General features: G+C 39.8%; 1 protein-coding gene across 2 annotated transcripts in view; it reads right to left on the bottom strand.

The window, feature by feature from the left end:
• LOC143018983 (midasin) overlaps window positions 1-16,394 on the bottom strand; it is a 485,776-nt gene that overhangs the window by 428,944 nt on the left and 40,438 nt on the right. For both annotated transcript variants that reach the window (XM_076174672.1, XM_076174673.1), the window contains exons 10-15: window positions 14,283-15,147; window positions 8,653-8,942; window positions 6,132-6,304; window positions 4,960-5,173; window positions 1,808-2,048; window positions 1,278-1,486 (exon numbers count right to left, since the gene is read on the bottom strand). In XM_076174672.1, coding sequence (XP_076030787.1) covers window positions 1,278-1,486; window positions 1,808-2,048; window positions 4,960-5,173; window positions 6,132-6,304; window positions 8,653-8,942; window positions 14,283-15,147 — 1,992 coding nt within the window. The remainder of the gene's footprint in view (window positions 1-1,277; window positions 1,487-1,807; window positions 2,049-4,959; window positions 5,174-6,131; window positions 6,305-8,652; window positions 8,943-14,282; window positions 15,148-16,394) is intronic.

The raw sequence follows: 16,394 nt of genomic DNA, 5'->3' as shown, positions 1-16,394 counted from the left end.
AACTACTAGACCCTCTTATGCCTTTACATTTTTTAGGAATGTCCCCTGTGGGGCTACAGGGAGAAGGATGCCTGGTCCCAATCCTTGTCCCATTTTTCTCGCCTCTTATGATCCAAGTGGGAATACTTGGTGGCAGCATTCTTTTCCCCCCACCACAGGGTAGGCGAAACAGGAAATGAAATTCAGAGAAATGGTACAGGACAGCAACAAGGGGCTGGGAAACAGCATAACGGAGGGACAGCAGCAGTATGATAAAAGTATCATAATTTCTCAGTGAGCAGTCCTCCTCTATCACAGACAAAATGATGTGTGGCTCTGGTCCATAGGGGTGCCTCATATAGACCCTAAAGTATCAACTGCATGCTACTTTACCATAACATGCAGCCAATACCCCATATGGGGAAATTTGGAAGGGGTAAAAATAGAATGTTGGGACAATATAAAATTGGTACAAAGGAAGTTAAAAAAGTTAACTCTGAAAGGGACCTAGGAGTAATTATCAGCAATGACATAGCACCAGACAAACATATCAACAAAATAGTCAGAGAAACCTTCAATTTATCAAGATCAATGAAAGTGGCCCTTGACTACTTGGATGAAGAAATGGTAAAGAAAATATTAGTTACATTGACAAGACCAAGATTGAAATATGCTGTGACATTATGGACACCCAGTACTAAAAAGAATATAATGAAATTAGAAAGAATTCAAAGAGCAACAACAAAGATAACACCAACACTCTCCAAACTGACATACAAACAAAGATTGTTCAAACTTGAACTACCAACCCTAGAACAAAGAAGAGAAAGAGGAGATCTACTGACCATCTAAAGAATTATGAAAGGGATGGACGTCCTCGACAGAGATGATTTACTAAAGTGGGATAAAAGAAAAACAAAAGGACATGAAAAGAAACTTAAAAAGGATAGTTATAGAAAAGATCTGAAAAAGGATAGTTTCCCACACAGAGTGGTGGATATCTAGAATAAATTGGATGAGGAAACAGCGAGTGCAAAAACTATACTGTACAAGAATTTAAGAACAAACGACGCTGAAAGATACAAAGATGGGTCACTACGAGCATAGCTCTCTTCCCGTAAAATACAACTAGGTAAAATAGGTAAATAAATGAAAACTTCTGACTGCCCTCAACAGCCTCCCCTATCCCACACATCTACAAAATATCCTACAAGGCCTTCCTATCAACCTTGTCATATGCTTTCTCCAAATCCATAAAAGCCCTAAAGAAATAATTTCCTTTGGCCTTTTATCCTTACCTTCCTTCCTCCATACAACCCTGGAGGGTTCTGGGTTGCAAAGAGCATAAATCTGGGGTGTGCCTTCACCATTTCTTGTGTCTCTGGTATAAGGAGTTCCCGATTATCATCAAGTAAGCGGTTGAGGGCTTCCAAAACATCAGTTGGAGCCAAATTCAGTTCATCAAGAACAATCCAATGTCCCCTCCTCATTGCCTTCACAAGTACACCTGAACATGATTAAAGAGAGAAAAAAAAAAAAAAAAAAATCAGCTTAAGTCATCATTAGTTAAAATAAGTATATTCAATATGAATCAACCAAGTATAAACTTTCTTCCTTCCTATTTCCAATTCAAGTAACTGGTGGATTGTGAGATTAAAAAACTGAGACCAGTTCTCGTAGTTAGTATCTTCCATCCTAACCATCAAATGTGTGGTTAATTTACTTCCACAAAAAATATGACTGCAAAATAAATGATAATTTTCATGTTAAATTTCCACCATGTACTTCAGATATATTCAACATTACAGTTGCTCACTTTATTTATTACCTTCTTTGAACACCAGTTTGCCACTCTCATCAGGTCCATATGATCCAATATATTCTTGTAAATCTGTGTGTTCATGATTGTTAATTCGTACACAGGCATTTCCTGATAGCTGAGCAAGGTACATAATAAGAGATGTTTTGCCAACAGAGGTTTCTCCTTGAAGAAGTACAGGAAATCTTCCAAGACTGACAATTCGAACCAAGTCAGCCAGATTTTGCTTCACAGTTTCTGTCACTATGTACTGAAAAGTAATAAAGTTAGATGTGATCATTCAACTTTGTACTACAATATATAGTTTATCAGTGTAGAGACTAATAATGGGTACTTGCAAGTGGTGGTACCTGACCATGTATCCTAAAACCCTGTCAACACTCATTTCTGTATCTGTGTACATGCACCCACATTAATTACACTGTATACATATCAATTGTTGCCTCGAGTTTCACTGACTGGAAACCCAGAGTCCCACAGAAGCTGGCAAATGTTCTCAAGCCCTCTCATCCATCTCTATGGGAATCAATCAATCTGTTGCCCCAGGTCTCTTAAAACAAGTCCTCCAAGACTTGACACATAATACCCTCCTCCATCAATGCCCCCCCATACCATAGATCCACAAAAAAATCACTTCTAAGAGTACAGACGCTCCTCAACTTATGTTTTAGTTACGTTCTGAATGGCCGAACGTAACGTGAAAATTAACGTAAGTTGTTACTGTACGTTCCAGTAATGTATGACCGTTCATACTGTAATATACATCCATAAATTCTACTACCGTATCTAATAAAACACTCCTAAATCATTAATTATAAACATAACATTGTAAAATAATAACATTAATTTCAAATAGATTAAATTCAAACAACATAAAGTGAGATGGTGGAGGAGGGGGAGGAGGAGGAGGAGGAGGAGGAGGAGGAGGAGGAGGAGAAGGAGGAGGAGGAGGAGGAGGCAAGGCACGTTCAGTCTGTCATTTGTGCCATGTAAACAATGGACGCAGCGTCATGCATAAGTATCGTTTGAACGTCTCGTACTACGGAGAGCGCGCTAAACTCAAAAATTCACTCAATTTTTTTTTCTTACAATTTTTTTTTTACAGTCAGTTCAAACTTAAAATCGCAAAAACGTAAAACGAATGAACATAAGTAGAGGAGCATCTGTATTAAGAATCACACTTATATGACTGCATTCAGATTACTGACTAGCACCAAGACAATTCTAAAAAAGGATAGGTTTGGCTACAGATATAAACTGCCTCAGATGCAATCATCACACAAAAGATACAGTACAATTCGTACCTGCTCCACCTCCCATCCTCCCTTCTCACTAACTTCCCAAGCCAATTCCACCTCTGCTCCTTTATTATATACATACAAAGAAGGAAGTTAAAGCCAAAGGCATAAATTCACTCCCACCTATTTCATCCTTGCATACTCCACTCCCATTCACCACCCCTCCCTTCCTCTTTTCTTGGCTCCTCCTGGATGACAGGTCCTCTCTGCATCTCACCCATAGCCCTGGGTCAGAAGCAATGTAGCAAGACAGAGCATATCCACAGCAAGGCTGGTTCATTTAATTGGAGACCCCCCTCCATCCCCTCATGCAGAAAATGAGAAGATGGGGAGAAATCGCTTTGGGCTACATCAAAATATCATTCTCACATACTCCCTCACTCTCCCCTCATCCCCCTCCCACTCCCTTCCATGCATCACAGTATCATCCATACACAACCATTCTCCGCTCACTCTTATCTTCTGTCTTCTCCCTTCTTCAACAGACATTCCCCTCTTTCCCAATGCCCCTTTTACCCTATCCGTCCTTCTCCTCCTTGGTCGCCCCCTCATGTTCACTCCTTCCACCTCTGCCTTTCACACCTCTTTTACTAATCTTCACTCATTTTTTTCATGTGTCCAATTAAATTAGATTAAATTAATGTTATGGTCAAAGGTTTGCTTAATGTGACTGGATTCGATAATGTTTCTTTCTAATAAAGATCTACAAGAAATTATTACATTAGATCTTTATTAGAAAGAAACATTATCGAATCCAGTCACATTAAGCAAACCTTTGACCATAATATTAATTCAAGTTTAGGATTATATAAACTTGATGATTTTATTATTGATAAAATTGTAACAAATTCTCCAAGTGTTACTAGGCCAGGGTGACGTAACGTCATGTGACCAAATGTCCTTTAAAGTAAACATACGTCTCAACCTGATTATGAAGCATCTTGTGTGTCCTTCCCATGTTCCTTGCTTGTCTACTACTTTATGTCTCTGTAACTGTGTATTCCTTGATAATGTCTTAAATAGACGAAAACGTTCGGACTAAGCTTCTTATTTCCCAGTGTTTTTTTCTGCATATTATTTTCACGTGTGCCTTGTGAATTGCTGCGATATATATATACAACACTGAATGGGTCCCAGTGATTAGAGATACATTTTAACAACCACAATGCACTTTAATTCTAAGCCATCAAAGGCCAGCATGCTGAAATTGAAATGTGGTACTGCCCAGGACTCGAACCCGGCATCCTCATCACAAGTGCGGAAGTGACTTACCAACTAGGCTATCAAGAGATATAAGTTCAGCACATTTTCTCTTACATATTTGTATGCTTGAATTACATACACATATATGAAATTTTGCTTTCAGCCCATCTCCACTATGATAGTACAAATGGAAGTATACGAACGCGGGAAAGTATTTGTACAACACTGAATGGGTCCCAGTAATTAGAGATACATTTTAACAACCACAATGCACTTTAATTCTAAGTCATCAAAGGCCAGCATGCTGAAATTGAAATGTGGTACTGCCCAGGACTCTAACCCAGCATCCTCATGACAAGTGCAGCAGTGACTTACCAACTAGACTATCAAGAGAGATGTAAGTTCAGCACATTTTTTTCTTATATATTTGTATGCTCAAGTTACATACACATATATGAAATTTTGCATTCAACCCATCTCCACTATGATATATATATATATATATATATATATATATATATATATATATATATATATATATATATATATATATATATATATATATGTGTGTGTGTGTGTGTGTGTATATACATCAATGAAATAAAAAATAAAAAAAAATAAAATTAAATTTAGTTTACTGATATACAAGTCATCAATTACCTTCTCTGGAGTTTCTAATTCTAGTTCTCCTTTGGGGATCCAATAGCCTGCCACATGAACAGTATTTTCTTCTTTGTGTTTGGGTATGGGACCAGTTACAAGCTTCCTCTCCTCTTTTTCCAGCAGATACTTTTTGATCAAGGACTTCACAACTAAATGAGATTTCCGGTCCACTTGTGTAAGGAAGGCTAAGCAAAAGGACTCATATAGAGACCTAAAAAAAAGAGAGAGAAAAAATTAGTTACAATATTGAAATGTACATATTATACATAGACTTAAAATTAATACAAATTCATCTTTTATAATTATCAATATTCAAATCCACTGAGAAAATTAAAAATATTTGGTGGGAACCGAATATCTTATCTCTAAGTAAGAATACATACATATACCAAAGGCTTTTACCCCTTGTAAGAGAGGTAGCCAAAAAACAAAGGCATAAAATTCACTCCTGTCCATTCCATCCCCACATACTCCACTCCCATCTACCCCCCTCCCTCCCTCTTATCTTGGCTCCTCCTGGATGAGAGGTCATCCCTGCATTTTGCCCACTGCCCTGGGTCAGAAGCAGTGTCACAAGACAACACATCCACAGCAAGACTGCTTCATCAAATCAGTGAAATCTCCTCTCCATCCCCTCATGCAGAAATGGAGAAGATGGGGATGAAATCCCTTCGGGCTCCGTCAATTTATTTTCACACATACTCCCTCACCCCCCATCCCCCACCTTCCTTTTATGCATCACAGCATCATCCATACACAACCATTCTCCATTCCCCCTATCTTCTGTCTTCTCCTGTCCTTCCTCAACACATTCCCCTCTTTCCCCCATCCATCCATCTCATCCTTGATCACCCCCTCATATTCACTCCCTCCACCTCTGCCTTCCACACCTCTTTTACTAATCTTTCTTCACTCATTCTTTCCATGTGTCCAAACCATCCCAATACTCTTTCATCAACCCTATCTCTCAACTCCCTTTCCACCCCAATTCTTCTCCCCACCTCCTCGTTTCTCACTCTATCCAGCCTAGTAACCCCTATCACACTTCTCAGGCACCTCATCTCAAACACATTCAAACTCCTCTCTTCCTCTCTTATGTTCCATGTTATGCATTCCATAAGAATAAATACCAAAAAGAAAAACTGAAATTAAAATCAACAAATACATACCTAGGAAAACTGCCACACTCGTTCCTTGCTGTAACTCTAAGTGCTCTACACAATGTGCGCAGACTGAAGTGTGGTTTGTTCCCTGTTCCATCAATAAGCAATGCTGATGCTTCTTTTTTCACCTTTATATAAAAGTCTTTAATACCTTTTATATGTCTGGCTAGTGGTGCTTGCTGCAAGACAACAAAAAAATACATACATACATACATACATATACCAAGGGTAGGTAGTCAAAGTCAAAAGGCATAAATCCTCTCCCACCCATTTCATCCCCTCATAATCCACTCCATTAACAACTCCTCCCTCCCTCTTTTCTTAGCTCCTCCTGGATAATGGATCATCCCTGCATCTTACCCATGGCTCTAGGTCAGAAGCAATGCAGCAAGACACAGCACATCCACAGCAAGGCTGCTTCATTTAATTGGCAACCCCCCTCCATCCCCTCATACAGAAAAAAAGATGGGGAGAAATCCCTTTGGGCTGCATCAAAATATCATTCATACATACTCCCTCACTCTCTTCTGTCTTCTCCCTTCTTCAACAGACATTCCCTCTTTCCCAACGCCCCTTTTACCATATCCATCCTTCTCATCCTTGGTCGCCCCCTCATGTTCACTCTTTCCACCTCAGCCTTCCACACCTCTTTTACTAATCTTTCTTCACTCATTTTTTTCATGTGTCCAAACCATCCCTATACTCTTTCATCAGCCCTATCTACCAGTTCCCTTTCCACCCCCACTCGCCTTATCACCTCCTTCAGGCTGCATCAAAATATCATTCACTCATACTCCCTAACCCCCCATCCCCCACCCATTCTCCATTCACCCTTATCTTCTGTCTTCTTTCTTCCTTCCTCAATAGACATCCCCTTTTTTCCCAACACCCTTTCACCCCATCCATCCAACTCATCCTTGGTTGCCCCCTCATGTTCACTTCCTCCACCTCTGCCTTCCACGCCTCTTTTATCTTTTTTCACTCATTCTTTCCATGTGTCCAAACCATCCCAATACTCTTTCATCAACTCTATTTCCCAACTCCTTTTCTACCCTTACTGTCCTCCTCATCTTTGTTTCTCACTCTATCCAGCCTAGTAGCCTCTACCATACTTCTCAGGCATTTCATCTCAAACACATTTAAACTATTCCACTCTTCCTCATGTTCCATGTTTCTGCCCCCATAAAGTGCTGTTGGCACAATGACCCCTTCATACAATCTCCTCTTAGCATCCATTCCCAAATGTCTATTTCTTATTACATTTTTTAATCCCCCAAGGTATTTACTTGCTTTTCTCAATCTATATTCTACCTCCACCTCCTCTCATCCCTTTCCCACCACATTCACACCAAAATATCTAAAGTTATTCACTTCCTCCAGCCCCTCCCCCTTAATAATCACTTCCAATTCGTTGCCATCATCTCCCCTTGTACATCTCATCACCTTACTTTTACCCACATTTATACTGTCCAGCAGGTAATTCCTTTTTACCAACCCCTGTTGCTGGGTTCATGCCTGCAAAAAGCCAGAAAATTGAAGATAAATGTGGATAAACAATAATAACATTTATAAACCTCTTGAATACAATGACTCCTACATAGGGGTAATGAGGCGTGAGTGGGTATGTATGCTGGCATTAGCATCCTGATAATATTTATTTTGTAGTTATAACTGAGTGAACCCGTATTCTGTGAACAGGCTTGATCACATTTTCTGTGGTTAAAAACATTCTGGGTGAAAGAGAATAACTATAATAGCTGTAACTTTAATTCTATAATGCTCATATTGTGATGCATCAGTGTACAATGGGCAACCTCATGTGCATGCAAATATTTGACTCATATTGAAGAGCTTCATGTATTATTCATTATCCATCAAGTCATTCTATTTTCACTCCCTCCACCTCTAGAAAGCAGAGGTGGAAGGAGTGAATTTGAGGAAATGACAGACGAGATGGATGGATAGGGTGAATGGGACACTGTGCAAGAGGGGAATGTCTGTTGTACAAGGAAGGGAGAAGGGAGGAGATAGGGATGAGTGGAGAGCGACTGTGCATAGATGATACAGTTATCCATGGAAGAGATGGGCAGGGGATGGGGGGAGTGCTTCTGTGTGAATGATATTTTGATGCAGCCCAAAGCGATTTCTCCCTGTCTTCTCTTGTTCTCCATGAAGGGATGGAGAGAGGGGGTCAATGTTTAAGTGAAGTGACCTTGCTGAGGATATACTGTGTCTTGCTGCATTGCTTCTGATCCTGAGCAGTGAGATACAGGGATAACCTGTCATCCATGAGGAGCTAAGACAAGGGAGAGGAGGGGGTGGTGGAGGAGAGTGGAATGGGTGGGAATAGGTGCATGCCTTTGACTTGGCTAGCTCCCATGTAAGGGGGACAAAGCTCTTGGTATATAGACAGACAAAAATAAACATTTCTGATATATCAATTTATATATCAACACTAGGAAAGTTAAAACCTATACATCTCATGAGCAATGTGTATGAAAACTACTTTACAAAATGGCATTCTTACCTTTACTAAATAATCATGAATAAGGATCATTAAGTCAGTGTGGTCATCTAGCTCTTCCATGTAATATTCTGTGAATCTGTTACGCAGACCAGCTGGTAATTCCTTTTTACCAACATCTGTTGCTGGGTTCATGCATGCAAAAAGCCGGAAATTTGGATGACGTTGAATAGGTCTATCATCTCCACGTTCCAGAAGGGTTAATGAACCATGGCTTGATTCTAGTAAACCTGACAGACATTCAAGTGTTTCTGCACTTGCTAAGTTGATTTCATCCAAAAGCACCCACTCCCCTGAAAAGACAAGACTAATTAGTATCATTATGCACAGTATGCAGTATGGGAAAGTTAAGGAGAGGGGGAGGGGAGGGAGAAAGAAGGACAAAATATGAGAGGGACAGGCAAGAGGGTGGGGGGAGAAGAAACATTGAGGAGAAAGAAATGTGGAGACATATGGACACTGGGGTAATGAAGGGGAGGGAGAGGACAGCAGAAAGGGTAGAGGAGGAATGAATGAAAAAGGAGAGCAAGACAGAAAAGAGGAAAAGAAGACGAAAATGGAAAGTAAGGAAAAGAAGAAAAGATATACACATATCAAGGTCATTTTCCCCCTTACAAAGGAGGTAGCCAAAGTCAAAGGCATAAATCCACTCCCATCCATTTCATCCTCACATACTACACTCACATTCACCACCCCTCCCTCCCTCTTTTCTTGGCTCCTCCTGGATGATGAGTCATCCCTGCATCTCACCCACTGCCCTGGGTCAGAAGCAATGAAGCAAGACAAAGTACATCCACAGCAAACCTGCTTCATTTAATTGGCGACACCCCCTCTGTCCCCTCATGCAGAAAAAGAGAAGATGGGGAGAAATCCCTTCTGGCAGCATCAAAATATCATTCACACATACTCCCTCACTCTCCCCCATCCCCAACCAACTCCCTTGCATCACCATCACATACACAACCACTCTCCACTCATCCCTATCTTGTCTTCTCTCTTCCTTCCTCAACAAACATTCCCTTCTTTCCCAATGCCCCTTTTACCCCATCCATCCATCTCATCCTTGGTCATTCCTCATGTTCACTCCCTCCACTTCTGCCTTCCACACCTCTTTTACTAGTCTTTCTTCACTCATTCTTTCCATGTGTCCAAACCATCCCAATACTCTTTCATCAACTCCATCTCCAAACTCCTTTTCTACCCCCACTCTCCTCCTCACCTCTTTGTTTCTCACTCTATCCAGCCTAGTAACCTCTACCATACTTTTCAGGCATTTCACCTCAAACATATTTAAACTATTCCTCTCTTCCTCTCTCATGTTCCACATTTCTGCCTCATAGAGTGCTGCTGGCACATTCACCCCTTCATACATTCTCCTCTTAGCATCCTTTCCCAAATGTATATTTCTCATTACATTTTCTACATCTCCCTTGTCATTTACTTGCTTCTCTACAATCTACACCTTCACTCCTCCTTTTCCTGCCTCATTTGCACCTAAGTATATAATGCTATCCACTTCCTCCAGTATCTCTCCCTTCATACTCACTTCCAATTTGCTGTCATCCTCTCCCCTTGTTGATTTTATTGATTTGATTTTATGAGTTTTTGGCCGACGGCCAGGCACTGGGACCATCCTCTCCCCTTGTACATCTCATCACCTTACTTTTATCCACATTTATCTTCAACTTCCTTCTTTCGCACACTTTCCCAAATTCTGTCACAAGCTTCTTTAATCCCTCCTCTGATCCTGCCATAAGTGCAATGTCGTTAACAAACAACAATTGGCTTATCTTCTATTTTTCTCCATTTTCTTTAACCATTTCCAATCCCTGACCCACTACCCTTGCATTTACCTCTCACATCACCCCATCCATGTATAAATTGAACAGCCATGGCGACATGACACATCCCTGACAAAGTCCCACTTTTACCTCTAACAACTCATTTTCTCCATTTCTAATTCTTACACATACTCTACTACTCTCATACATACATACATACACACAAAATTGAAAGTTCACAAAACTATGAGGAAATAGAGAAAGATACCCCCCAATGAAAGAAATAACTGTGACACAGAAGGAAATTAGAGACCAAATAAAAAACCTTGAAGTCAGAAAATCACACATTCCAGATGGAAGTGTAAACTGGATATTAAAAGAATGCATAGATGAGCTGACAAAATATACAAGATAATTAATTATTCAAAGAAGGAAAGGTACCACAGGACTGGAAAAATGCAAATATTGTACCATTATATAAAGGAGGAGACAAGGAAAATCTAACTAACTATAGACCGTTCTCCCTTACAACCACAATAGCAAAAATATGTGAACAAGTTATCAAAAGTAGATGGGTTAAATATCTAGAAGACAAAAATATACTGAATCCAACACAATTTGGATTTAAACAAGGAAGATCAGGTGCCACAAACCTGATTTGCTTCTATTCGAGACTAATAGAAAAAATACAAGAAAGGGAGGGATGAGCGGATTGTGCTTTTCTAGATCTACAAAAAGCATTTGATAAAGTACCACACAAAAAGCTATTAAGAAAAATGGAATCAATACATAGTATTAAAGGAAAATTATTGGAATGGATGGAAGATTTCTTGATTGGGAGAAAAATGAGGGTAGTAATTAGAGACAAATACTCAACCTGGGAAATAATGATAAGTGGTGTCCTGCAAGGTTTGATATTGGCTCCAGTAATGTTTGCTGCGGATGTGCTGTGTCTTGCAACACTGCTTCTGACCCAGGGCAGTGGACAAGGTGCAGGGATGACCCATCATCTGGGAGGTGCTAAGATGAGAGGGAGGGTGGAGGGGTGTGGAGTGTATTCAGGGATGGAATGGGTGGGAGTGATTACATGCCTTTTCCTTTTTGGCTATCTTCCTTGTAAGGGGGAAGAAGCCTTGGTATATGTATGTATATATATAAATGACAAGGATGAAGGTGTGGAATGTTATATGAACTTCTTTGCAGATGATGCAAAAATAATAAAAAAAAGTAAGTACAGAGGAGGATTGTGAATCACTACAGAAAGACTTCGATAAAGTCTGGAAATGGAGTCAAAAGTGGGAAGTAAACTTTCAACATCAAGAAATGTAGTATAATGGAGTTTGGAAAAAGTAAGAATAGAATATTGAGGAAATACAAAATTGGTGAAGAAGTCAAAAAAGTGAGCTCAGAAAGGGACCTAGGAGTATTATCAGCAAAGACATGTCACCAGACAAACATATCAACAAAATAGTCGGTGAAACCTTCAATTTACTAAGGTCAATAAAAGTGGCTTTTGACTATTTGGATGAAGAAATGGTTAAGAAAATATTAGTTACACTGATAAGACCAAAATTGGAGTATGCTGTGACACTATGGACACCCAGTACTAAAAAGAATATAAATTAGAAAGAATACAAAGAGAAATGATAAAGATGGCACCAACACTCCCCAAATTGACATACGAACAAAGATTGTCCAAATTGGAACTACCAACCCTGGAACAAAGAAGAGAAAGAGGATATCTACTGACTACAGTATTATGAAAAGAATGGAAGTCCTAGAGATGATTTATTAAAGTGGGACAATAGAAAAACAAGAGGACATGAAAAGAAACTCAAAAAGGATAGTTATAGAAGAGATCTGAAAAAGAATAGCTTCCCACACAGAGTGGTGGATATCTGGAATAATTTAGATGAGGCAACAGTGTGTGCAAATACTATTCAAGAATTTATATACAAACTTGATGCTGAAAGATACAAAGACAGGTCACTATGAGCACAGCTCCCTTCCTGTATAATACAACTAGGTAAATACTAGGTAAATACAGTTTTGTATCATGAGCAAATTTGGAGACCTTAGATTTTAGTGTACCAATGGCTCTTTCCCCCTTACATGGGAGGTAGCCAAAGTCAAAGGGTACTCTCATAAAAAAAAAATATATAAGAAGCATAAAGCAAAAGCAATGAGATTAAATGTAATGTATCTAGCTCTCCAAATTCTCCATTGATACATGGTTCATCAACAAATCTGTGGTCCTGACATCACCCATTATATGTTCATTTCAAATTCTAGTATCATCTCTTCATTCATTAGTATGACATTGGGTGCAACTATAACACACACTTGGAACCAGTAATGGGTGTAAATGGTGATTCCATAAGGACACTACAGAGAATCATTTCCCTGCCACCCACCCTCAAATCTCATTAAAAACCTCATTTCTACATGGAAATGCAGCTTCAAGGAGCCAACAATTGGCCCACCATTTTTTCACTAACTCTAACTCCTTTTCCTTGACTTTTCCACACAAGGAGAGCTGACAACTGGTGACTATCCTTTCTCCTCCCACTACTACTATAAGCCAGAGACAAATTGGTCCACAATAACACAAAACTGACAACAGATCAAAGTTTCTTCCCAGAGATCTATAGGTGGGCCAGTGGACTATTGCCAGCCACTGTGGGTCTGTAGGTTTCTAGTTAGTAAAATTTGAGGCAACATTTCTAACACACTTGATACTAAGTTATCTGAATTCTGCCTAGTCTAAGGTGTCTTGTTACATTTGCTGACAGTTGCATTTCCACATCATGGCTGAATCTCTTACAACTGTTCTTTTTCTATCAATTCTGATTTGGTCTGGTAATTAAGTGTCAGCCCCTCAGGGATGCACCTCCAATTGGAGGTAAAATTGTTGAAGGGTTATAAAGGGGGCAACACCAAGACATCTATTTTGCAGACCTACCACTTGCAGGTACCAGTTATTGGTCCCTCAAATCTAGAATGTCAGAGATGAGCACCACCTGAGCTTATAGAACCCTTTCTTGAAATCTAAGCTTCTATCCAAGAACCAACAGCCCACATGGCCAATCCCTTATGAAGGTGAGGAAAGATAAGAGGTTTAGTCTCCAAGATGGTCTAAGCCTCTTGCAGAGCATCACATGGAGGTGCTTTCACATGCCATTTAATCAATACAAGACCAAGGATGGGTTCCTGCATATGGAGGTCCTGCAAGATGGACATTGGAGAGAATAATCTCCACATGCCCCCATCCCCACCTTCACTTTCAGACTGGGCACAAATTCTCAATACAACTTCAACTATATTTACTTCACTTTTCAAATACTGCTGAAAGGTGTCTGGTTGTCATCTCCTCCTCCTCTTACTACAACCCAATGGCTGAGAAAGGGATCCACACAAAAAAAAATCAAAAGCTCAACTTTTTCTTCTGTGATCTATGGAAGGGTCTGAGAACCATTGCTGACTAATATAGGACTTCAGGTTTCCAGTCAGAAATCATGGTAGATACATATACCAAAGGCTTTTTCCCCCTTATAAGGGAGGTAGCCAAAAAACAAAGGCTTAAAAACCATTCCCACCCATTCCATCCCTAATACACTCCACTCCCCTCCACCCTTTACCGTCTCTCTTATATCGGCACCTCCTGGATGACAGGTCATCCCTGCATGCTTGTCCACTGCCCTGGGTCAGAAGCAGTGTCACAAGACACAGCACATCCACAGCAAGGCTGTTTCATTAAATTGGCGACCCCCCTCTCCGTCCCCTCATGCAGAAAAGGAGAAGACAGGGAAAAATCCCTTTGGGCTGCTTCAAATTTTTCTCAGATGATCTTACCTTCTTGGATGGCTTTGACCAGGGTTCCTTCCATGAAAGTAAAAGCCAAAGCACTTTGAGCAGTCTTGACTTGCTCTGCTAATCCTTCCATTGCAATCTTCAGCTTCTTCCATTTCTGTACAAGTTCAGTCAATACCTCTGCTTTATCCTCTCCTGTCCCATTTAAAAGTTCCACTTCATCCTTTTCATTTCCTTGTGATTCAGAGCCATTACAAGTAATGGCTAAATTCTCTAGCTGCTTTGTTAACTTCTCTAATGCTTTTGATTGAGAGTGACTCATTAATGTAAAGAGATTATCCCACTGTTTACTTGTATATGTTGTCATTATGTGTTTAAGGAATTTTGAATTTTGTTTGCTTGAGAAAGTGGCAGAAAAGAGATCTTCAAATTCTTGTCGAAGAGGAGCCACAACCATTTTCATCTCCATTGGTTTGAAACCTCCAAGGAGATCAGTAGAATCACTTTGCTGATTCATATTTATCACTTTCAACTTATTTCTTGTTTGATGAGCAAGGTATTGTACTGTTGATGTCTTCCCAGTGCCTGTTTCACCTATGATGAGGACTGGTTCTCTGTTCGACACAGCAACAGTGATTCTTTCAAGAAGACATGCAGATTGTCTTGTAAATGAGAAGGTGACATTGGGAACTTTGCCTATTTCCAAGACCTGCTTCTTATTTCTTGTTATTTTGGCCCTCTTCCCAACTTTAAAGAACTGTGGATTTTGTTCTACATCAGGTTTGTATTTGTTACAATAGTAATCCACTTCAGCTTTACTCTTGTTCATGTATGATCCAATGTGCTCGGCCATCTCAAACCTTATAGTTGGTTCTGGAACAGCACAGCAGAAACAGTCTACAGCTTCCTGGTTTAAAGTACACAAAAAATCAAAATTAGACAATTTTCCTATGGTAACCTGAAATTTTCACATAATAATTCACAATTTACAATCAAAATTCAAAGAATGAGAGATTAGTATTCTTCAGGTGATAATAACTGTTACCTCCATCTTTGGAAATAAAAGAGGAGATTGAGTCAAAGGTGGTAATACAAAGACCTAAAAGGAGGGTCAGAGACTTCAAATTTGAGGGGTGGAAAGGAAGAATTTAGATATATTTGAAATTAAGTGTTTAAGTAGTATAGTGGGGACTACAAGGATACCTACAGAGTGAAAAATAAGGTGAGGTGAAGTGTAGGGGTGGAAAGGGAGCTGACAGACAGGGTTGATCAAAGAATATTGGGAGTCATAAAGATGGTTAAGGGGGCAGTATAAAGATGGCACTTTGCTTGTTTTAGTAACATCCCATTTGGGTCTAGAAAGAGTAGGATGACTAGTCCTATCACCATCCCTTACAATGGAGGTAGCCAAAAAACAAAGGCATACAAAGAAGTTAAATGTGATCAGCATTGATTTTTCAATTAAAATTAGTCTCCAATTATACAAGAATGTTGGGTGACTGGTCCATAGGGATGTTATTGAAGTTCCTAAAACATTGATTCTATATAAAATATGCAGCCAATAACCCATACAGGGGAGATATTTATCTAGTTGTATCATATGGGAAGGGGAGCTACACTCGTGGTGTCCCATCTCTGTATCTCACCATATCTAATTTGCTCCTAAATTCTTGTACAGTATTGTTTTTGCACACACTATTGTTTTGTTTGGTTTGTTCAATACAACCACTACTCTGTGAAGAAAGCTTTTTTTTTTTGTCTCTCTTCTATAATTGTCTTTTTTGAGTTTCTTTCCATGTCCTCATACAAAAGAGAAAGAGAAAGAGAGAGAGAGAGAGAGAGAGAGAGAGAGAGAGAGAGAGAGAGAGAGAGAGAGAGAGAGAGAGAGAGAGAGAGAGAGGAGAGAGAGGAGAGAGATGGGAGGAGAGAGATGAGAGGAGAGAGATGAGAGGAGAGAGATGAGAGGAGAGATGAGAGGAGAGAGATGAGAGAAGAGAGATGAGAGAAGAGAGATGAGAGGAGAGAGATGAGAGGAGAGAAGAGAGGAGAGGAGAGAAGAGAGATGAGAGGAGAGAAGAGAGGAGAGATGAGAGGAGAGAGGAGAGGAGAGATGAGAGGAGAGAGGAGAGGAGAGGAGAGAGGAGAGGAGAGAGG

This window comes from Oratosquilla oratoria, chromosome 36, assembly GCF_046742065.1.
Source record: "Oratosquilla oratoria isolate Oo_2021 chromosome 36, ASM4674206v1, whole genome shotgun sequence".
Taxonomy (NCBI): Eukaryota; Metazoa; Arthropoda; class Malacostraca; order Stomatopoda; family Squillidae; genus Oratosquilla; species Oratosquilla oratoria.
The sequence above is the reverse complement of the archived record's forward strand: the minus strand, read 5'-3'. Positions and strand labels throughout refer to the sequence as shown.